Source organism: Vigna unguiculata, chromosome 6 (assembly GCF_004118075.2).
Source record: "Vigna unguiculata cultivar IT97K-499-35 chromosome 6, ASM411807v1, whole genome shotgun sequence".
NCBI classification, from domain to species: domain Eukaryota; kingdom Viridiplantae; phylum Streptophyta; class Magnoliopsida; order Fabales; family Fabaceae; genus Vigna; species Vigna unguiculata.
Window position 1 is genome coordinate 20,623,903 of NC_040284.1, and position 21,512 is coordinate 20,645,414.

Consider the following 21,512-nt stretch of genomic DNA (forward strand, 5'->3'; position numbering starts at 1 on the left):
TTGCATTACAATTGTACAAGCATTATTTGTATCCACGAAAGGAAACAGACTAATGTTACGCTAACTTTTTTTTCTTGGAAACAAAAACCGTTGCATGCATATGACTCGGTCCCTCCCTCCTCTCGTCATGCATATAAATACCTAATCTCAAAACTTTAATCTTTGCATTCATTTTTCCCCTTAAAACTCTTCCTTATTTTTTTAACATTTCTCTTTTTTCCCCATGTGTTTTCTCTGATAGAGAAATAACTTAGTAGGAAGTAGTGTTCTTCCTCCTCTTTTCGGAGGTTCTTTCTTTGTTAAAGAGAAAGAAATCTGAAGAAAAGAGGAGGAAAGAGGAGGGGACTTTCTTAGGAAAAAGAGAAAAAGATGGCCATAGCAGGTTTTAGTTTCGACATGTCCTCGGAACCGGGGAAGGAGTCGTTTGCTAAGGCTTCAAATGCAGAATGGGTGGAGGAGGACGAGGAGGAGCTTCAAATGGCGGCGCTGCTGCGGTTGCCGTCGCAGAAGCGTGTCAACACGGCGTTGATAAGGAGAGCATCTTCCAGAGTTAACGATGAAGGGGAGAAAAAAGGCAAGGGTTTGGAGCAAGTTGATGTCAGGAAGCTGGATCGCTTCAACCGTGAACGCGTCGTCAAGGATGCTTTGGCTACCAACGAACAAGACAATTACAAGCTTCTTTCTGCCATCAAGGAACGCTATAACAAGTAAAACACTTTCTCATCTTCTATGTTAGATCAAATAGTTATCAGATTAAGAACTACACTTTTTCTTGCGAAATATATGAGAAAAAGTTCATACTGACACTTTCAGAAAATTAATATAAGCACCAGAAAACTAAATTCATACTGAGGCTTGTTTTTGAACATTATTATACACATGCATGAAAAGTTGTACATATGATTTTGCTTTTAAATTATTTGTGTTGCTGAATGCAAAAGGGTTGGATTGGATGTTCCAAGCATCGAGGTGAGATACAGAAACTTGACAATCGGAGCTGAGGTTCAGATAGGTTCAAGAGCTCTGCCAACTTTGATCAATCACACACGGGATTTGTTTGAGGTTAATACCTTTTACTCACTCTCATACAATATATATATAGATACACACACATACACATTCAAGATAAAAGCATTTACTATCAAATTACTTTTTTAAGAAAATACTGATTATGTTCTATATATGTTTAATAACATTAGTTCAATTATATAACTCTTTAGAATCAGTCTTGTAATAGAAGAATTTGAACAGCATGCATAAGATCATAACTTCCAACAGCAGTGTTTCTTTATAAGTACTTGTGCATAAAGAATGTTAATAAGAAAAGTGAAACAAGCTTTTCTGAAAACTGTGAAACACTATTATCATATTATCGTATACAAAAGTTATTTTAATGTATAGATAACTTACTTTAAGTTTATAAGATGAATTTATTTATGTTTTTTCTTATTGTTCTATCCGATATTGTTAGTGATTAGTGAAAAAACTTACAATGCAAACTGATTTATATTGGTGATAATGGCATCCAGGGTATGCTAGCCGGCATAGGGATAGGTCGACCTCAGAGACATTCCTTGACCATCTTGAATAACATCAGTGGTGTTATCAAGCCTGGAAGGTAATGTTTTTTCTGTTATGTTACATTATTTATGTATTTTCTTCATGGAAGTATATATATACTAATCTAGCTTCACCTCATTGTGTAGAAATGAAAAAACAAAGTACTTAAATTTAGCTAAAAAAAATGCAGCGGGCTAGTGAATTGAGTCGATTAGTATAATAATGTATGAAGCATATACTGTTTCTAATGAGAAGTGTTTTATAATAGTTTTTTAAATGTGGAGAAATTCCAGTTTCATATATGCTTGCATTGTGATGAAAATGAAGCTTAATGTTATGTGTTGTTTGTAGGATGACGTTGTTGTTAGGACCTCCTGGATCGGGCAAAACTACCTTACTTTTGGCTCTTTCGGGAAAGCTTGATAGCAATCTCAAGGTAGTACAAATTCTATATATATACACACACATAAATATATATATTACTCTACATTTTGTAATTTCTAATGTTTTTTATTTTGTGAAGTATTATAGTTACAGTGTGGTTCTTTGAAATAAATACTACTAAACTATTATGCAGCACAACCTAACTTGGTCAAATTTTTTATATATATAGGATTTCTTCAAAAACTGGTGTCTATAGTAACCATTTTGTCTGTGTACTCCAATTATTGTACAGCAAAAAGGAAAGTATGAAACCAATGTGTTATAATCATTATACCATTGGTTCGGTTTGTATAGCCTTTATCTAACTGGAATGAGCCAAATTCTGAATTTTGAGACGTTAAATCATTTTCAAAATTTCATTCTCATCTTAGAATTATATTACAACTTTGTTTTTGTAATACCTTTGCAGAAAAGTGGAAGTATCACATACAATGGCCATGAGCAAAGCGAGTTTTGCGTTCAAAGGGCTTCTGCATACACTGGCCAAACTGATAATCACATTGCAGAACTGACAGTGAGAGAAACTTTTGATTTTGCTAACAGATGTCAAGGTTCCAGTGATGCAGGTATGTGTATGATGTACTAATTTCATTATTTTTATTTTCCATTTCACAGTTCTAATACTAATTTACTTGTCTAATGTCACAAACAGAAATTGTGAAAAATCTGGAACGCTTGGAGAAGGAAAAGAACATCATGCCAAGTCCAGAAATTGATGCTTTCATGAAGGTCGTCTCATCTTAAATAATATGTGAAAAATCATGCATATACTCAAGTTCATGGATGTTCTCTAATTCGTGTCTTTTGAAACGGATTTTACTCAACAGGCATCACTTGTTGGTGGGAAAAGGCACAATGTGATGACAGATTATGTTTTGAAAGTGCTTGGTCTTGATGTATGTTCAGATACTGTAGTGGGAAATGAAATGTTAAGGGGTGTCTCTGGTGGCCAAAAAAGGAGAGTTACAACAGGTGATCTCTCACCCCTGTCTTGGAATTTATTGCAATTTTCTTTGGAATTTGACTCTTGTGGTGATATATCCTTATGTTAAATCTAACTGGATTAGCTCTTTGATATTACATGCAAAAAGGGTCCAATTTCAGTCCCTATATTTTTTGGATGAAGTTAATTCTTTCCACTTTTAATGTAAAAGGTATAGCTTTGACTGAATCAATTGCAACTTTGCTTTTTATTCGTAAGATAGAGCACTAATATATAATGGAACAGAGAAACTAACACATCAGGAATTTGAATCCATGTTCGTTTTGACTGTTTATATACATACCAGAAGATTAAGGCATTACCAGAGGCACCAATTGAAGCTGAAAATTGTAGCTAGCAATGACAAACTTTTTGGTTTTCAAATTTTTTCTTCAGGAGAAATGATTGTTGGACCTCGAAAGGCTCTATTTTTGGACGAAATATCAACTGGACTTGATAGCTCTACAACATTCCAGATTGTTAAATGCATAAGAAATTTTGTTCATCAAATGGAAGCTACTGTAGTCGTGGCTCTACTTCAGCCTGCACCAGAAACATTTGAGCTCTTTGATGATCTTTTGCTTCTGTCAGATGGATATGTGGTATATCAAGGTCCCAGAGAAGATGTGCTGGAGTTCTTTGAATCATTAGGTTTTAAACTTCCACCCCGCAAGGGAGTTGCAGATTTTCTTCAGGAGGTATTTGTAAATTTTTTGGTTTTTAACTTTCAAACTCAAATGCTTTAAGAAGTTATTATTGCTTAAAACTTGGTATTTTCCTATGTCAGGTGACCTCCAAGAAAGATCAAGCTCAATACTGGGCTGATCCTTCAAAGCCCTATAAATTTATCTCAGTGCCAGAGATTGCAGAAGCCTTTAACAACTCTAGATTTGGAAAGTCTGTGGAATCCATGGTTACTGCACCCTTTGATAAATCAAAGAGTCATCCTTCAGCTTTGCCCACATCTAGATTTGCTGTGCCAAAATGGGAGCTCTTTAAGGCTTGTTTGTCACGAGAGTTGACCTTGCTCAACGGACACAAGTTTCTTTACATTTTCAGGACCTGCCAGGTATATACAAACCCAATTAAATTGTGATCCACTGCTTCTATTAATAGTTTTTTCAATTCTTAATTTTATCCAAGTTATAAAGGCTCCAACCATTAATTTCTTACAACTTAAAAGTATATTTCATATTTAAATGTAGATTATAGATTATCTCCAACACATTTCCAATCAAGCAATTCAACATGGAAAACATATAAACAAGCTGATCATTAGTTTACAGTTCAAAATACACTATACACAAACAGAGTTCTTAATCATTGTTTGAAGGCAACTCATAATTTTAAATTTGACAAATTCTCTTGCTGTAAAAGGTCACATTTGTTGGACTTGTCACATGCACAATGTTCTTACAAACAAGGTTTCATGAAAAGGATGAGACTTATGGCAATCTCTATCAATCCGCACTATTTTTTGGACTGGTGCACATGATGTTTAATGGATATTCTGAGTTGTCACTCATGATAGCTCGGCTACCAGTCTTCTACAAACAAAGAGGCAATTTATTTTACCCTGGATGGGCATGGTCTTTGGCCACTTGGATTCTTGGGGTACCATATTCCCTTGTTGAAGCTGTTGTATGGACTTGTGTTGTGTACTACTCTGTTGGATTTGCCCCAGCTCCTGGAAGGTACTTATCTTTACACCCTTTGTTGGGAATTTTTTTCATTTAGAAAATATTCAAGACTAATACCCTTTGCATTCTGATTACTATTTCAGGTTTTTCCGCTACATGCTTCTCCTACTTATGCTTCACCAAATGGCACTAGGTCTCTTCCGGTTCATGGCTGCTCTTGCACGTGACATGGTCATTGCTAATACATTTGGATCAGCTGCATTGATGATCATCTTCTTGCTGGGAGGATTTATTATCCCAAAAGGTAGGCTGCAGCCACAACCATTAAATAAAAGGCAGATATTAAGGCAGTTTTGTTGTTAATGATTTGATTGTTACTCTTTCAGCTATGATTAAGCCATGGTGGATTTGGGGTTACTGGTTGTCACCTCTTACCTATGGACAAAGAGCAATTTCAGTCAATGAGTTTACTGCTACTAGATGGATGCAGGTATTTCATACATGCTAATTAATTTATTCTAGCTTCTCCATCCTTATTGCTAGTGGTTTTGTAGAAGATTTATGTAACTATGAAAACTGTGTTCTAGCATTCTGCTTTTGGGGGAGACACAGTTGGTCACAATATTCTCAACGGATACAGCTTACCATCTGATGATTACTGGTATTGGATTGGTTTTGGAGTCTTAACACTCTACACAATTATTTTCAACTGCTTGGTCACGTGGGGCTTGAGCTATCTAAATCGTAAGTTTAGAACAGTTTTTCTCATCTTTCTATTCACATTTTCATCAATGGAGTTTCTTTTTGTATGCAATGGTTGATTTCCAAAGACTATCATTTTCTCCAGTCAAATACCAGTTTAATAATCTTGTTGCTTTGCTTGCCACAGCACTCCAAAAAGCACGATCTATTCTTCTAGCTGATGAAGATGACTCACAAAAGAGTTCTGATAAAAATGGATCCAAATCTAGTGGTGATGAAGGAAAAGCCTCGGGAATGATTCTTCCTTTTGAACCTATGACAATGACATTCCATGGTGTCAATTATTACGTTGATATGCCACAGGTGGGGGCATTTCAGTTTCAGTTTCATGAATGCAGCGTTTTCAAAGACAAGTAGAAGTTGTTTCATGATTAACTTTTTCTGAATAAACTTGCTTTCACCAGGAGATTGCAAAACAAGGCGTAGGAGAAACTAGGCTGAAGCTCTTGTCAAACGTGAGCGGCGTTTTTGCACCTGGTGTCCTTACAGCTTTGATGGGATCAAGTGGAGCTGGAAAGACCACTTTGATGGATGTTCTTGCTGGAAGGAAAACAGGAGGATATATTGAGGGTGAAATTAAAATATCTGGCCATCCCAAAGTGCAACAAACGTTTGCCAGAATTTCAGGATATGTTGAACAAAATGACATACATTCTCCTCAGCTTACAGTTGAGGAGTCCTTGTGGTTTTCTGCCTCATTAAGGCTTCCAAAGGAAGTAAGCATGGAGAAAAAGCTTGTAAGTTCCTCACTGAACCAGTGACAATAATGAATAGCTTAGCATGCCTAATTATGATCGATCATTGACATGGTGATCTCTTCTTCAGGAATTTGTTGAACAAGTAATGAAACTGGTGGAGCTTGATAGTTTAAGGAATGCTTTGGTTGGAATGCCTGGTAGTTCTGGCTTATCAACAGAGCAGAGAAAGAGACTGACAATTGCAGTGGAGCTTGTAGCAAACCCTTCCATAATCTTCATGGATGAACCTACATCTGGACTTGATGCACGTGCAGCAGCCATTGTTATGAGAACTGTTCGCAATACAGTTGATACTGGTAGAACAGTGGTGTGCACCATCCATCAGCCAAGTATTGATATCTTTGAAGCATTTGATGAGGTTAGTTGTTCAATTACTATCTCCAGTCAATTTACCATTGTTATAACTAATGATTAGGTAGGTCTAAACTTTGATTCTTCATTCTCAGTTACTTCTGATGAAACGTGGAGGACGAGTCATCTATGGAGGAAAGATTGGTAAGCAATCAGATGTCATGATAAAATATTTCCAGGTAACACTCTCTTCAATCATTTCTTATATATTTTCACATTCCATTCCTACTTTTATCTTGTTGAGTTTATTATTTCTTAAAGTGTTAAATTCCATTCCTATTTGTTCTGCAGTCCCTTGAAGGAATCACTCCAATCCCCAATGGCTACAATCCAGCTACATGGATGCTTGAGGTTACCACACCAGCTATTGAACAGAAACTTGGTGTAGACTTTGCCGAAGTTTACGATAATTCCGAACAATTCAGGTTCTTATTTATTTTCTTGTGTGCTAATGGCGTGATCTCCCTTACAATTTTTGTATTTGAGGAATAGATAAGGTCTATGAATATGATCAACAATAACCATAATAACACTTTTAATAACAAAAGCTCACAGAAAGATTGTTTTCCATGTGGGATAAATGATTCTGACACATCTTTACCTCAGGGGGGTGTTATCTTCCATTAAGGAACATGGTCAACCTCCTCCTGGCTCACAACCTTTGAAGTTTGACACACTATACTCCCAAGACACAATGGCACAATTTTTCAAGTGTTTATGGAAGCAGAATATAGTATACTGGAGGAGTCCACCCTACAATGCAATGAGAATATTCTTTACAATAATATGCGCCCTGATATTTGGTACTGTATTTTGGGACATCGGCACAAAGAGGTATGCATTCGTCATAATCTCATTTGCCATCAGAAAAAGTATCTTATCAATGAAAACAGAAGCAAAAGTATTTATGATAACTATGTCACTGAATGTTCTGCAGGGGAACAACACATGAAGTGTATGTAATTATGGGTGCACTCTTTTCTGCATGCCTTTTCCTTGGAGTAAACAATGCATCCTCTGTACAACCTGTTGTTTCAATAGAAAGGACAGTGTTTTATAGAGAGAAAGCAGCTGGAATGTACTCTCCAATCTCATATGCAATGGCCCAGGTAAGTGCCATTTTACCAGGAATGATTTTCAGGACTATATTTCATTTTCAGATTGCATATTTCACAGTTACTTTATCTTATTATCAGGGACTGGTGGAGATCCCATACGTTGCTGTTCAGACAATAGTATTTGGTGTAATCACATACTACATGGTCAATTTTGAAAGGGATGCTGGTAAGATCTCAAGTTTCCATATTGATATAAGATGTTCAACATGAATAAAATCGGTGGTCCCAGCTGCCAAATGCTGAGAAATTTTCTACCTACATATTTATATTTTCTCATGTTGGATTCCTAAATTTGTCCTCAGACAAACTCTAACACAAGACTACGGCTTTATTCTCGAATGCAGGAAAGTTTTTGCTCTATCTTGTGTTCTTGTTCCTTACATTCATGTACTTCACCTTCTACGGTATGATGGCTGTTGGAATTACACCTACCCAACACTTTGCAGCAGTTATTTCTTCTGCATTTTACTCTCTATGGAATCTTGTATCCGGGTTTCTTATTCCAAAATCTGTGAGTAAAACAACAGCCTATATAACTTTGTACATTAGATGTATCTTAACATTTTTTTTTTTGTGTCTTGGCCTAATATCAACGAGTCTTGCAATGTTCCAGCATATTCCTGTATGGTGGATTTGGTTCCATTATCTCTGCCCAGTTTCATGGACACTTCGTGGCATTATCACATCTCAGCTTGGCGATGTGGAAGAAATGATTCAGGGTCCTGGATTCCAAGGCACTGTGAAAGAGTATATTTCTGTTACTCTTGGATATGACCAAACCATTAATGGAATGTCATCAGTGTTGCTCTCAGTCATTGTGCTTATTTGTTTCAACATCCTCTTCTTTGGTTCCTTTGCCGTGTCAGTTAAAGTCTTGAACTTCCAAAAGAGGTGATTCAAGAATTTAGAAAGTTCAAGATCAGAGAAGACACTGCTAAACATCAATGATTGATGATTTTTGCATTATTGGACAATCTTCAAATAAAGTCATCAGGAACTAAACATGAATTTCAGTTTATTATGGGGATCAAATCGTGCCATCGACCCTATTCTTGTTTAGCCTGGTCCTTTCTCAATCAATTCTTGTAGAAGCTCCAATTTCTGTTCTTATTTTACCTAGATTTTATCCTTGTAAGCCAGCAATTAGGAAGAGTTATCATTAAAAATGAATGTCAATCCTTTTCTGAGGGTATTCTTACCTGATCATCTGTTAAATTTCAGCTATGTACATGAAGTTATTAGTTATAAATATACATCATGTTGAGCTGAGTTTTTTTTCTTTTACTATCAATTTAATACTGCATAATATAGTCAGAAAAAGATTCATATGATATAAAAGAGTTAAGCAAAATTGTATAAATATTCATAATACAAAATCAGAATACTTGCAATGTGTAATTGATTTATCCAAGAGATATCAAGGACTCTTAGAACACATGGTTGTTGGCATTCTAGCACTGTCATAAGGAAAAAGGAAAGAATGGAAATTTTGGGGAAGAATCAGTCTTCACCATTACTTTAAATAATTTATCTAAAATTATCAGTGCACTACAAAGAACTGAAATTTCTCATAATATTCTCTTATAGATCTTCCTTGTCACTAAATGTAAAAGATTTGAATGTTTTTTATACTTAAGATGTTTAGAGAAATATTCAAGGGAAAAACTAAAAAGGAAAAATGAGTTAGATTTTTCTGATGATGTAAAATCCAATGTTATAGAAAAAAAAAACTTTTTTCATTTAACTACTCTTAAAACTAAGACACTAAATTAATTTTAGCTTGTGAAACAGCTCCACACCTTTTTCTTCTTCTTTTTTTTCCTTAAAATGTTCTTTTTAAACAAAAGGCTAAATAAATCAAGTACTCAAGTTAACATGGTCTCAAATATGATCAGAAGAAAGGACTCAAAAGAGAACTACCTGAAAATTTGATAAACTGATCTGAGAACTTATATTAAAATTTTCTTTTAATCAGTTTTACTGCAAAATCTGAAAAAAAAAATGTGGAAAGTGATTACAGAGACTAAAACCAAAGATAGGGTTAGTTAATGTCAATGGATGAAGACAAAGCAACTCCTCCACCTGTATCAATACATAAGTGACACAAAGGGACATTGATCTAGAAAATAAGTTATATACATTATTAAATCGGATCTTCCATCTGTATATAAACTAGTAAACTATGCAGAAATAAAGGGTCTGGTCAACTATCACATGCAAAACCAAACCCTGCCACTAAACTCCATATTCTGGTGCTCCATAAACTTCTGTTACCAAAAACTTAAAAGTTGAAGTCAAAGCCACCAAGAAGCCTAGGGAATCAGCTTCTCATCTTTCATGCAATCAATCCAATACATTATTGAATCCACTGTCTTATACCTTTCACCAAAACCAAGTCTATCAACTTTGTCTCTGCTCCCCAAGAGTTTGAAAGGTAAACGAAACAATGCATCTAAAAACTCCCAGTTGGCCAAATTCTCCACAGTTGTATGAACCAACCCATTTTCTTCCACAATCTCTTCCCAAACTTTCTGCTTCCCAGCCATGGCTTTTGAGAACCAAAAGTTTTCCACAAGCATGTCTTGTGGAACCTGCACCCCCAATTTCTTCCCAACAATAGGCCAAACCTCTTTCCAAGTGAAAGTTGAGCCATTGATTGAGTTGAAGGCTTGGCCATTGGTGGAAACTATGTCACTGTTTGTTGCTGCCCAAATGTGCTGATCAGCCACAAGCCTAGCATCTGATCCATCAATATAAGCCTCCTCCCAGCATTTCCTTGTGCCCCCAAACACAAAGGGTAGCCTTAAATGTTTACAAATAGCCCCATAAACACACAAGCTCCCCATGAAGTTATAAGTTGATCTGACAGAACTTCCCAACAATAAACCAGGTCTGTGCACAGACCAACACACCTTACCACTGAGTTTCTCAATGAGCAAATCTTCCAGGGCATAGTAGAAATTAAGGGATCTACTCATTCTGGGGAACTCTTCATGGTAGCAGTAACAATGGAGCTTCTCTTCATCAAAGGGGGGATGCAGTGACACATAGTGCTTAGTTCCTGTCTGAAGGGAAACATGCTTTAGATTGTTAGGTATTGAAAGCATAGAGTTCAAAGCATTGGACATCATGGCCTTGTTCTGGTCCCAACTTTCTTGAGTCTCTAACTGGAACTGGCTAGCCCATGTGACCCAGAACACATGAGTCACATCTTGTAAAGCAGAGAGCTTCTTCTGGGTCTCCAAAGGGTTCAGCAAATTGCAAGAGATGAAATGGTAACAAGGGCTTATAAGGGTTTGTGGGGTTTCAGGCTTTCTAGCTATACCATAAACCTTCCAAGAAGGTTCCAAGAGTAGCAACCTCTTAGCCAATTCTCTCCCAACAAGTCCAGTGACCCCAAAGATGATAGCAACATGGTTTGTGTCCTCTGTTGTTGCCATTGCCATATGGGGGACTCTAGATGCTGACCCTTCTTCCCAAATTGAAAGCATTTTATACTAATGAATGTGGTGCCTCATTGTGTGGATTTGGAAACTTGGGTTGCAATAATGTGGACTTTCTAACTGCCCTAACACCCATCAACTTGTTTATATTGCTCTTCTTTTGAGGAGTGTTTCTGGGCTGGCATTGTTGTGGCTTGTAAGGTAGAGAGGTTTGAGTTTAAAATTCCAAGTAAGATAGATGCTGGTTGTTGCCAAGATAAGAGACATGAATGTGTTATTTTATAGAGCTCTTCAAATATGGCTACAAATATGTACTTTATCACCAACAACCACATTATTATATTATACTAGTTAATACCATTGCTTCAAACTACTTCTAGCTTCTGTTAATGTTTGGCATAAAATTTGTTAGACACAAAAAATAATAGCAAGTATGGAGTTTATGATTGAATAAAATTTGACCAAAGCCACTTGGTAATTGAAAATAGGTGGAGGAATCAAGGAGTGCTGAGTTCCAAACTCTACCGGCAGGTTATGCCAATGCCGTTGCAATGTTGGCTTTGCGGTCCCAAGCAAGTTATATATATATATATATATATATATATATATATATATATTAATAAACTCATAGTCGCACATTATTATCTATTGATATCTCATATATGTTAAAAGTACACGGTATGTTTATAATCTCTAGAATTTTAATATATTTTGGTCATCAAATTTTGATGGATATAATATTTTTAATTTAATTACGCTAAATTTTCATAATATATCAAATACATTTTATGTTAGCATTGAGTTGTTTATACAATTTGACAAATTTTCTCTTTAATGTCATAAAAAACGTATTTGATACCTCAACAAAATTTAATGTGTAATTAAGTTCAAAGAACTATATCCATTTATTTTAAAAGTTTGAACATTAAAATGCATCAAGCTTTCGAACAATGACAAATTCCAATTTTATATCAAATTTCATGGACGAAAAACATATTCAATTTTTTTAATTGGTTACATGTTAAAAAGTGTGAGATTTTGTTATGAAATAAAACAATATTCTCATGACTGTAAAACTATGTGACTTGTATTCATGTTGGATAACAAATTAGATACTTCATTCGTCATTACTTACTGTTATAATGAAAATAATAAAAAGTGAATTGATAATATCATTTTATATTAATTACAAAATCCGAAACAATATGACAATCACTTGATGTTAACAAAAAATTAAAAATTGAAGATAAAAGTTCAATAAAATAATATAAACTTTTAATACATAATAAATAAATAAAATAATAGAAACTCAATTAAAAATATTAAAATTTATGAAAAACTTAAATCTTAATTAAGTCTAGTAATAATAATATAGAGATATTTATTCGAGTTGTATATAATCTTTTTAATTTTTTTTACTAATTGAAAATAATATATATATATATATATATATATATATATATACTCATTTATTTATTTATTAATTTACATAAACTATTTTTTATAGTTGCTTTACATTTTTATTTTTGTTACTTTCCAGTATCACAAAATTATATAAAATGGAACAATGACGGTAGCATATCAGAATTAACCTAGTATAGTTATCCAAAATATACTGAATTAAAAGTACGAAGACACAAAACAATGTCATTAGACATAACTTAAACATAAAACAATCTAATAAACATAAATAACATTGTTCTTCGAGAGGAGCTCAACTTAGAGCAAGATCTAACGTTTCTAACTAAACCGGAGCATTTCCATCACCATGGTGATCACTAGGAGTCCCACATCTGCTCACACCAAGTATTTGGTGATCATTGCAAAAAGGAAAATCATACAAAAATATACACAGAGGGAAATGGTAAGTTAGATAAAAAAAAATAATGTTTTTGAACATATGAATTAGTAAGTAGATTATAAACAAATGAATCAGTAAGCATACAAGACATGTGATGACAAACAATATAAGACCCTCTAACTAAATTATTTGGATACATGTAAAATGATCAGATTCATTATATGTTTGCACTTGTGGTGACCTCTATTGCTCTGCAAAGTCATTGCCAATGAATGAGTTTCACCCTACCACGCACAAAGTTAGTCCATGATCATCTAAGGCCATTATCCTATCAAAGACTAGGACCTCCTACTACTTTCACCACTTGAATCAGTCTGCTCTATGTGAGTCCGACTAATTCTTTAGAGTGTCAGGCTGCAACCTTGCTTGAATCCTTATCTAATTACATATACTACAACACCATCATAAGGTCTTCCCAAGAGATTCATGGAATTACGTCTAGCCCATACCACATACATGTTCTCACACCAAATTCACATATTATCACAAAGCATTATAATCTCATGCCAATGTACAACCAACCAACCAACCAATTCATGTTTCATTTCATACCAAGCACAACAATTCCTATTCATAAAATCTCATAATACATGCATAGTCATATACTTCATGCTTTCTCAAGATATATAGCCAACCACATATTAAATAAGAGAATTGAAAACAAGTCTGCATCATTCTCGCTCAAGCTTGAGCGAGTTTCTGCTACTCTCGTGTAGGCGAGAGCTGCTCGCTTGAGCGAGAATAACAGCTTTCTCACATGCTCACGCATGCACAGCCAGAATCCAAAATCAAACCACAGATTGTTCATTCTCATACACACACAAGCATCATCCAAGCATTTTAAATAGGAAATAGAACCAAAAACAAGCAAGATAGTTCAAAAATGTTAAAATCCTAACTTCCCTTACCTTGACAGGTGTTAAGCAAGCAAACAAGCTCCAACAGCAGAGCATCGTAGCACGACTACTACTCAAGGAGGTGACAACCAAAAGCAAGAAAGGAACAGTGAGACCATGACCACAAACAGAATCAGGCCAAAACTTCGGAACAGAGATAAAACGAAAAAAGGGACGGAGGTTTTGTTCAACTTACATGGAGGAAGAGCGTTCAGTATGCTCGAAAGATGTCGTAGCTCAAGTCCTAGCAGAGTTCCTGTTTCAGAAGAGGGGAAAGTGAGTTGTTTTAGTTTCAGGAGACAGGTGAGAAAGTGAGTGGCTGAAAGAAGTCTTGGAGTTAACAAGTGAACTGACTATATATCCTCTAATAAAACAAAAGGAGACTCAAAACTTTTTAAAATATAAAGTGGGTCTCACAAATTTAATATATACATAAACTAATTTTAGATTAAAAGAAATTTTTTCATATATTTCTTTGTAGTGTAAGTTTCCTACGAAATGCCCAATCGAACTACTTTAATAAATATGTAGTCACGTCTTATATGAAGTCTTATATGAAGTAAGTCGTCGTTTTCATTGTTTGGAAATTATTTAAAAAATAAATGGAGTTGCAGGATAAATCTTTGAAGCTTATGAACAGAGTGGAGAAAGGTGAAATCAATATAAATTATTTTATACTTTTTAACAAGTTTTAAATCGAAAATTCCTTGCAAGAAATAAACTAGTTTGGTTTATAAGTATATAAAAAATATGGACGAGAGGATTTCAAAAAACAAAATATGCAAATTAGTTCTAATATGTAACGTTTGATTTAGTCTATTTTTTAGTTATTTTTATACATATTAATTAAAAATCTATTTATATTAAGTTAGCCCTACCACTATGTAGTGCACCTTAAGAAAAATGTTTGAATATATATAGCGTTTATGATTCCAAGGGTTGAATCATTATTATTATTATTATTAATTTGGAGGAAACGGTGTTCCCTCGTTCTGTGGGAATAATAGTGATAATATGTAATAGTGGTGGGTCTAAAGTTCAACGTTTCCATTTTGGAGGGTAAAAAGAAATTATACACATCCTAAAATTAAAAGTTGTAATTATTAACAGTATATACCCTTTTTACTAAAAAGTTAAATAACTATGAGAAATTAATAATCAGTCAAGTAATAAGTGATATCTTCACTAATGAATCCATTATTTTTTTAAATTATTCTTATAACTATTTTTTATGAACTTATAAAAATTGAAACCCAATTTTTTGAACATTTAAAAATTAAGATTTTTTTTTTACCATAACATTATTGTGAACTATATGTTATTTTTGTTGATGTTTAATGAAATAAAATTTTACTATCATTTAAAATCAACGACATATTACTAATTAGTATTTAAAATAAAAGAGTAATTATTCTTTTATAGATTGTTTAATTTAATAGTAGTGCTTCTTTTAGGAAGGAAAAAACAATAGGTTAGTAGAACCATTATGATATAGTCGCGTTAGTTGAGGATTAGTTAAATCAGCTATTTTAGTTAGATGCACATGTGATTAATTATGTTCTTAGTCTTTCTTTTCTTTTGTAATGAATTTTTCTAAGTCTATTAAGTCAAAACGTTAGTTGTACTAATTTTATTTGCTTATTTGCGATAATTTGATTAATAAGAAAAAGGTTAATGTTAATAATTACTGTATGCGTGCATAATAATTTTACTTTAGTTCATCAAACACTTCTATTCATTAAATTAAATTCATGATTTTCGGAGGAAACTTTTCCTTGAACTTTTTTGTGTTTTATATTCGAAACTTGAGAAAATTTTATTTGCAACAGGCTAAGGCAGAGAAGAATCTCGTCTCTTTGAAATAAACTATATATGTTAATTTTAAAAAAGAAAATTTAAGTATAAATATGATTTATAAAAAAATATTTAAAAATATTTGTGCATAATGTTCTATAAATAAGTTTAATTTTACGTGATATTTATATAGTTTTTCTACATTATATATCAATAATAAATCACATAAGTTTGATTTTTAATAAATTTACCATAAGTTGCTTGAGTGATAGTTCCACTATGTATACCTTATTTGCACTTTATTAGTTAAAATTTTATTAAATATTTTATTGTTTAACTTTCATTTCACTCAATTTTTTTGCTATCATATTTTAATTTTTGCTTAAATACATCAATATATTAAATTTATAACAGTTTTATTTTTTTTCTTATCATATTTTTAATTGTTGTTTATTATATTAAATGTATAATAATTTTATCACTCAGTTTTACTATCATATTTAACTCATACTTTATCACGATACACAACAACATTAACATTTTTTGCAAAAAACAAAAGTAATTACCATATCATTCTTTTATTTTGTTTATGACACGTTAACAAGTCGTTAGATATTTATGTATTTATAACAATATATAATTTTTTTTTTCAAATTTTATTTTTTTAGTTATATTCTTAATTATTATTTTAATAATTAATTATTTTATAAATAATTTATTTTTAATTTTTATTTTAAAAATTCTTTTTATCTTTAAAAGTTATTTTAAAAATTTATTTTATATATATATTTTATTTTTTTAATTTTATATTTAATAACTATTTTAAAAATTAATTATATATTTTTTTATTAATTTTAATTCAAAATTTTATGAAAAATATAAAAAAATTGTGAACATCGACATACTATCTCACCTGTATTTTCGGTAGTTAATTGATAAAAGTGGTATTGATTTACAGATTCATTTCTGACGACAATTATGTTAAATATGAAATAAATTATATTGGGGAGAATAAATGTTAAAAAAATATAATGTAATTATTTATTTATATATATGACAAAATGTACACAAAAAAAAGTAATAAATGTGTGGTTAAGTTTAAATCAAAATAATCATGATTTGTTTCCATTAATAAATAAAAAAAAAATAGTAATGAGAAACTTTGGAAAGAGAGTTTGTGTATAAAGGCAAGAAATAAGGAAACATGATACTTTATTTACTGATTAACTATTTTCTACATTGAGTGAAGAAAGATGTGATTATGGAGTAACCGGGAAACATGGAAAAGGAGAAGAAAAGAGAAAAGGGGTTTCAAATTATCACCCTAAATTTCACACTGTTATGTGTATATACCTTATTATTATCATAGGGAAACAAACATCAAAAGCTATGTTCTATGGTTTTCTGACATTCTGGTGGACCTTCAAGCTTTAGTTTCACAGACACAACCATCCACCTAAAAGGGCATGCACCTCTCATCCCAATTCATGGTCTACCTCAGAATTTCACCCTACTCTATGCTTCATCTGTAACACAGATAATTAACACAGTCAAATCCACCATCATTTCATGTCAACATGGTAAAACTCATTATTTCTTTCTGTCCTTTTATTTTATTCTCCTTCTATCTAATGTACTATATTCTGCTTCAGCTTTGAAATTGGAGCCTGATAAATAAAGATGAACAAAGTAATGTAGCTTCATGCATTGGATTAGACAGATTTATACTTACTAATTAGTGGGGTTTTGAGAACAAAAAAGCATGCAGCAATGATGATGTAGCACAGGAAAAGAACCACTCCTTTCATGTAGTGTGAAGTTCCATCCTATATGAGATCATGTTAGAAAAAAACAAAGAAAAGAAAGAAAAAGTGATCAAATATATATGCAGAATGTGTTATGTTATGCATAGTTTACCTGCAGAGTGAATGCTGTAACAATGATTGTAAAAGCAAGACACCCAGTTTCAAGGAGATTGAAATCCAAGTCCATTTCTATACCCATTATCCATGCAACAACCACACTCAATGGAATCTGTCATTCATAATTAGTTCATCAAAATTTGGTGTCATCACATTATGTATTTTCCACATTCATACCTTGCATTGTGCACAATATTAACAATAGTTTAGCCTCACCACAAACATAGAAATTTGAGTTGCAGATCCCATTGCAACACCCAATGATATGTCCTGCATTAAGTTAAACACAGTTGACAAGCTTAACCTTATATGAAAAATTGTAAGTTATGCTTAGCAAAATAATTGATGTGGAAACCATACCAACTTGTTCTTGAAAGCAAAAATGATTGAGCCAGCATGCTCTGCAGCATTCCCCACAATTGGTAGCAAAATTATGCTAATGAAGCTAACAGAAATGCCCCAAGAATCTGAAGCAGCCTGGTTAAGCATGAAAGGATCTATAACTCATTAATCTAAGTTCAAGCCTTTGAAATTTCTGAACATATACACTTCAAGAATAAGATAGTGAAAATACTTATTCATATGTACCTCAATGGTTGCAACAACGTATTCAGAAAGCAGAGATATGATAAGTGTCATACCAACCAACCAAGTAAATGCACTCCAAAATCCTATCACAGCCTTCTCTTCTTCGTTTTCATCTTCCTGTGATCAAGTCACATGCTTAATTATCACTGTATCCAAAATCTTACTCTTACGTCAAAAAACAAAGAGTTTTTAACCAGACCAAGTTATTCTATGAAATATAAAATGTCAAAGCTTGTTTTACATCCTAAATAAGTCAAAATTAGTGTCATTTATTGAGGAATTGTTGGTTTTTTTATTGCAAAAATGTTGGAGTAGTGCTGATCAAATGTGCTGAATCAGGGGCAAAATATCAATCACCTCTTGTGCATCAAAAAATTGTCGATGTGTTTTTAATTGAAAGAAGATGTATCCGGCATATGCTAGAAGCATAACAATGCTGCTTGCTCTGGATAACTGTAGAGTGTTAGTGGCTATTGAATGATATTCTCCTGCTAAGGCATATCTGAACATTAATGGCAGCAAATGGCACAGCAACCCCAGCAACAAGACCAGTGAGTTTACATCAGCTTGTTTCTACTCATTTGATCACCAAATAACAAAACACATTGAGGGTCAATATTAAACAGTGAAAATCTTCAAACTGAAATAAAATGATAAGAAGCATTGTGTATTGTACTCTGTCATATATTTGCTCCTTCCTTAGGTTGGCTAAGCCTCCACAAAGGAGTGAACTTCCAAGAACTAATAGAAGGTTTGAGAGAATGGAACCCAGCAGAGAGAACTTCACAACATTTACTTTGTTTTGGTAAAGTGCTAGCAAAGATATGATCATCTCAGTTGCATTACCACAGGTTGCATTTAGAAGCCCTCCAACTGAAAAATATTCAATCACTTTTCATTCTCACAATGTTATTTACAAAAATTTACTGCTGCATTTTTTCTTCGATTTGAAAAGAAAAAATTAAGGCTTTTTATTCAAACATGTTAGATTGAAATCCTTGTAATTGGTTGAAACTCAACTCGATGTAATGTCACATAATTTCTCACATGTTAGGTGATTGGCTTTTGTAAGAAAATTTCAGCTTAATTAACCTTTTTAAAGTAGAACTTTGTAGATTTAGAGAATCAAAGTTAAAAAAAGCACATTAACCTTTTAGTTATCATTATCCTGTACTTAATTACCTAACTCACTATTTAAATTTCAATTGCATGTAGATGACGATAGATAACATGGTTTATAAACTTTTACCTGTGGGCCCAGTGTAATACGCAATTTGCCTTCCATTATGAACGAAAAATCAAACAGATTCAGAGAATTAGAAACATGAACATCAAGATAATTTATTTGCAGTAACTACTAAATAATCTTCACATAGGAAGTGACATGCAAACTCACTCAGTAAGGAAGCTGACACGTTCAGCTAGAGGAGCGAGTCCAAGCAGGCTCAGAGCAAAAATCCAAGGCTACATATAGTAGAAAATTAATCAAACACTTTCATGTTAATAAACCATTCTTAGGTAGACTAATTAACATTATGGTATCTATGGAAGAAGTAATAACTTGAAAATGATGGAACATTTTGCTTCATGTATATAAATATATGTATATACTTACCCTTCCAAGGCCATAAAAATCTGCAACAACAGCTAAAGGGACAGCAGGAAAAAGCACTGCAAGCTTAGTGCCAAAAACAACCACTTTCAAATTTGCTGTGAAACTCCTAAGCATTTGGCAGTGAAATTTGGTGACCAGAAATGGACACTTCTTTGTGACAGTTGAAGATGTGAGGCTGTTCTGTTCCTGTGGTGGTGGTGCTGTCTTTGCACATGTTGTTGCATTGCTGTTGTTACAAGGCTCGGTGTTCATCTCCAAGATGTTCAAGTTCAAGTCCTCCTCCATGGTGTGGTGTGCCATTTTTATGGAACCAAACCAAGACTTGTCAATTCTCTATAGTGAATATGTGAATTGAATCAGGTAAAATATGTATATATCCTCTATTGTTGAGTTGAATGGTTATAGTGAGAAATGCATTGTGCAGACCCCTATTATTCGCACGTACAATGTAGCTTCCATGTACAATTAATGAAGCTCTTTTGAAGAACTTTGAAGTTTCGAGGAATTTTCAGCTCTTGCTAGCTAGCATGAGTGTTTTTTACACTGGAGAGTGTTGAATGCTTCACTATTGGATGTTAGTAGTGAATATGAGGTGCTTAACTTTTGCAGTGTAAATGATTATTACTATTACTACTGTTACTAATGATAATAACAGTAATAATAATTATAATTTATAATATTTGAAAGAAACAATGCATTTGATTCCATTGTTAACTAGCACTAATATATATGTTTCTGCTGTGACGTAAATTAAGCATTAAAATCCGTAAGTAAAATTCTGGTGTTTATGCAGAGAAACAACGAATTGGAACTTGGACTATGTAGCAGTTAGCTTCTTCTTAAAGACTCGCTAAAGGGACGAAGTTTCCTTCTATATAGTACTCTATATACATATGTGCTACGTATCTTGATAAAAAAACAATTATTGACGATAATTTGTATTGTTTAGATTTAAATTTAACATAGTAAATCATGTAATTGAAATTCAATCACGTTTCTATAACAAAAATAATATTTACTGCAAAAAGAAATAATATGCGTTGCAATATAAAAATTGTAAAGATTGTCCAAGTAGGAAACTATACAGTTTTAATGCTAATTAATAATTAAAATTCTTAATTTCAAGTAATTATGGGATGGGTGAACTGTGGCAACATTTCTTCAAAAATTATTCTAGAAATTTGTTAGTTTAACATTTATTTTCATAACTTAGTTGTTTGAGAGATTCTTTATTATTTCTCACATATATAATGGAAAGTTTTGGGCCGACGGCCGCTATTTTTTTTTTTTTCTTTTTATGTCTTTTCTTTTTCTCTTGCGTCCCTTTCTTTATCTTTTTTTTCTCTTTAACTATCATTTGGTTTTTCATCTGTTTCGATATACAGTACGAGATAACTAATTACAGGACATTTTTTCAATCATAATTAAATTTAAAATAAGTTTAATTTTCCTTTTAAAAAAATTGCTTTTAATTATTTAGCTTTATCTGTAAGTGTCTTGGTGTTTTATTGTTCCTGTAATTGAGAAATAATATTCTCTCAACTATTTCATTTTATATTTGAGTTTTAGTTGTTTTTCATGATTGTTATCATATATCTAGCTATTTTAGTGCAATTTTCGCTCCCTATAATCGAACACTTAAAACAAACAATTATCGAGTAAAGGGAAAATTTTATAAATGATTTGTTGATTCTAATTGATTCAGTGTATTACCGCTTAAGTGTTGTAGCCAAAACAATTTCATATTGAAATTGTAGCCAAAATAAAAATTATAGTTA

At 32.8% G+C, this 21,512-nt stretch overlaps 3 protein-coding genes across 3 annotated transcripts; 1 reads left to right on the forward strand and 2 right to left on the reverse strand.

Annotated features, from left to right (window-relative positions):
- Positions 1-184: 184 nt before the first annotated feature.
- LOC114187855 (ABC transporter G family member 31-like) lies at positions 185-8,888 on the forward strand. The gene is made up of 23 exons (XM_028076242.1): positions 185-707; positions 942-1,062; positions 1,530-1,618; positions 1,912-1,996; positions 2,414-2,570; positions 2,657-2,733; positions 2,832-2,976; positions 3,383-3,684; positions 3,774-4,055; positions 4,364-4,680; positions 4,770-4,930; positions 5,013-5,116; positions 5,214-5,370; positions 5,516-5,691; positions 5,793-6,125; positions 6,214-6,504; positions 6,593-6,676; positions 6,789-6,922; positions 7,104-7,331; positions 7,435-7,606; positions 7,694-7,781; positions 7,960-8,126; positions 8,229-8,888. Exons 1-23 carry the CDS (start codon positions 370-372, stop codon positions 8,508-8,510), a joined length of 4,290 nt encoding a protein of 1,429 aa, XP_027932043.1. The 5' UTR covers positions 185-369; the 3' UTR covers positions 8,511-8,888.
- A 745-nt stretch (positions 8,889-9,633) lies between these two features.
- LOC114188875 (iridoid synthase CYC2) lies at positions 9,634-11,347 on the reverse strand. Its single transcript, XM_028077532.1, has one exon. The coding sequence runs from the start codon at positions 11,104-11,106 to the stop codon at positions 9,928-9,930; it is 1,179 nt and encodes a 392-aa protein (XP_027933333.1). The 5' UTR covers positions 11,107-11,347; the 3' UTR covers positions 9,634-9,927.
- Positions 11,348-16,813: 5,466 nt separating this feature from the next.
- Positions 16,814-20,089, reverse strand: LOC114187660 (vacuolar cation/proton exchanger 3-like). Its single transcript, XM_028075967.1, has 11 exons — positions 19,735-20,089; positions 19,516-19,583; positions 19,369-19,397; positions 18,796-18,992; positions 18,477-18,692; positions 18,120-18,236; positions 17,892-18,008; positions 17,748-17,801; positions 17,527-17,643; positions 17,342-17,435; positions 16,814-17,135 (listed from the first exon to the last, which is right to left on the reverse strand). The coding sequence occupies exons 1-11, from the start codon at positions 20,032-20,034 to the stop codon at positions 17,125-17,127; spliced, it is 1,320 nt and encodes a 439-aa protein (XP_027931768.1). The 5' UTR covers positions 20,035-20,089; the 3' UTR covers positions 16,814-17,124.
- Positions 20,090-21,512: the final 1,423 nt, after the last annotated feature.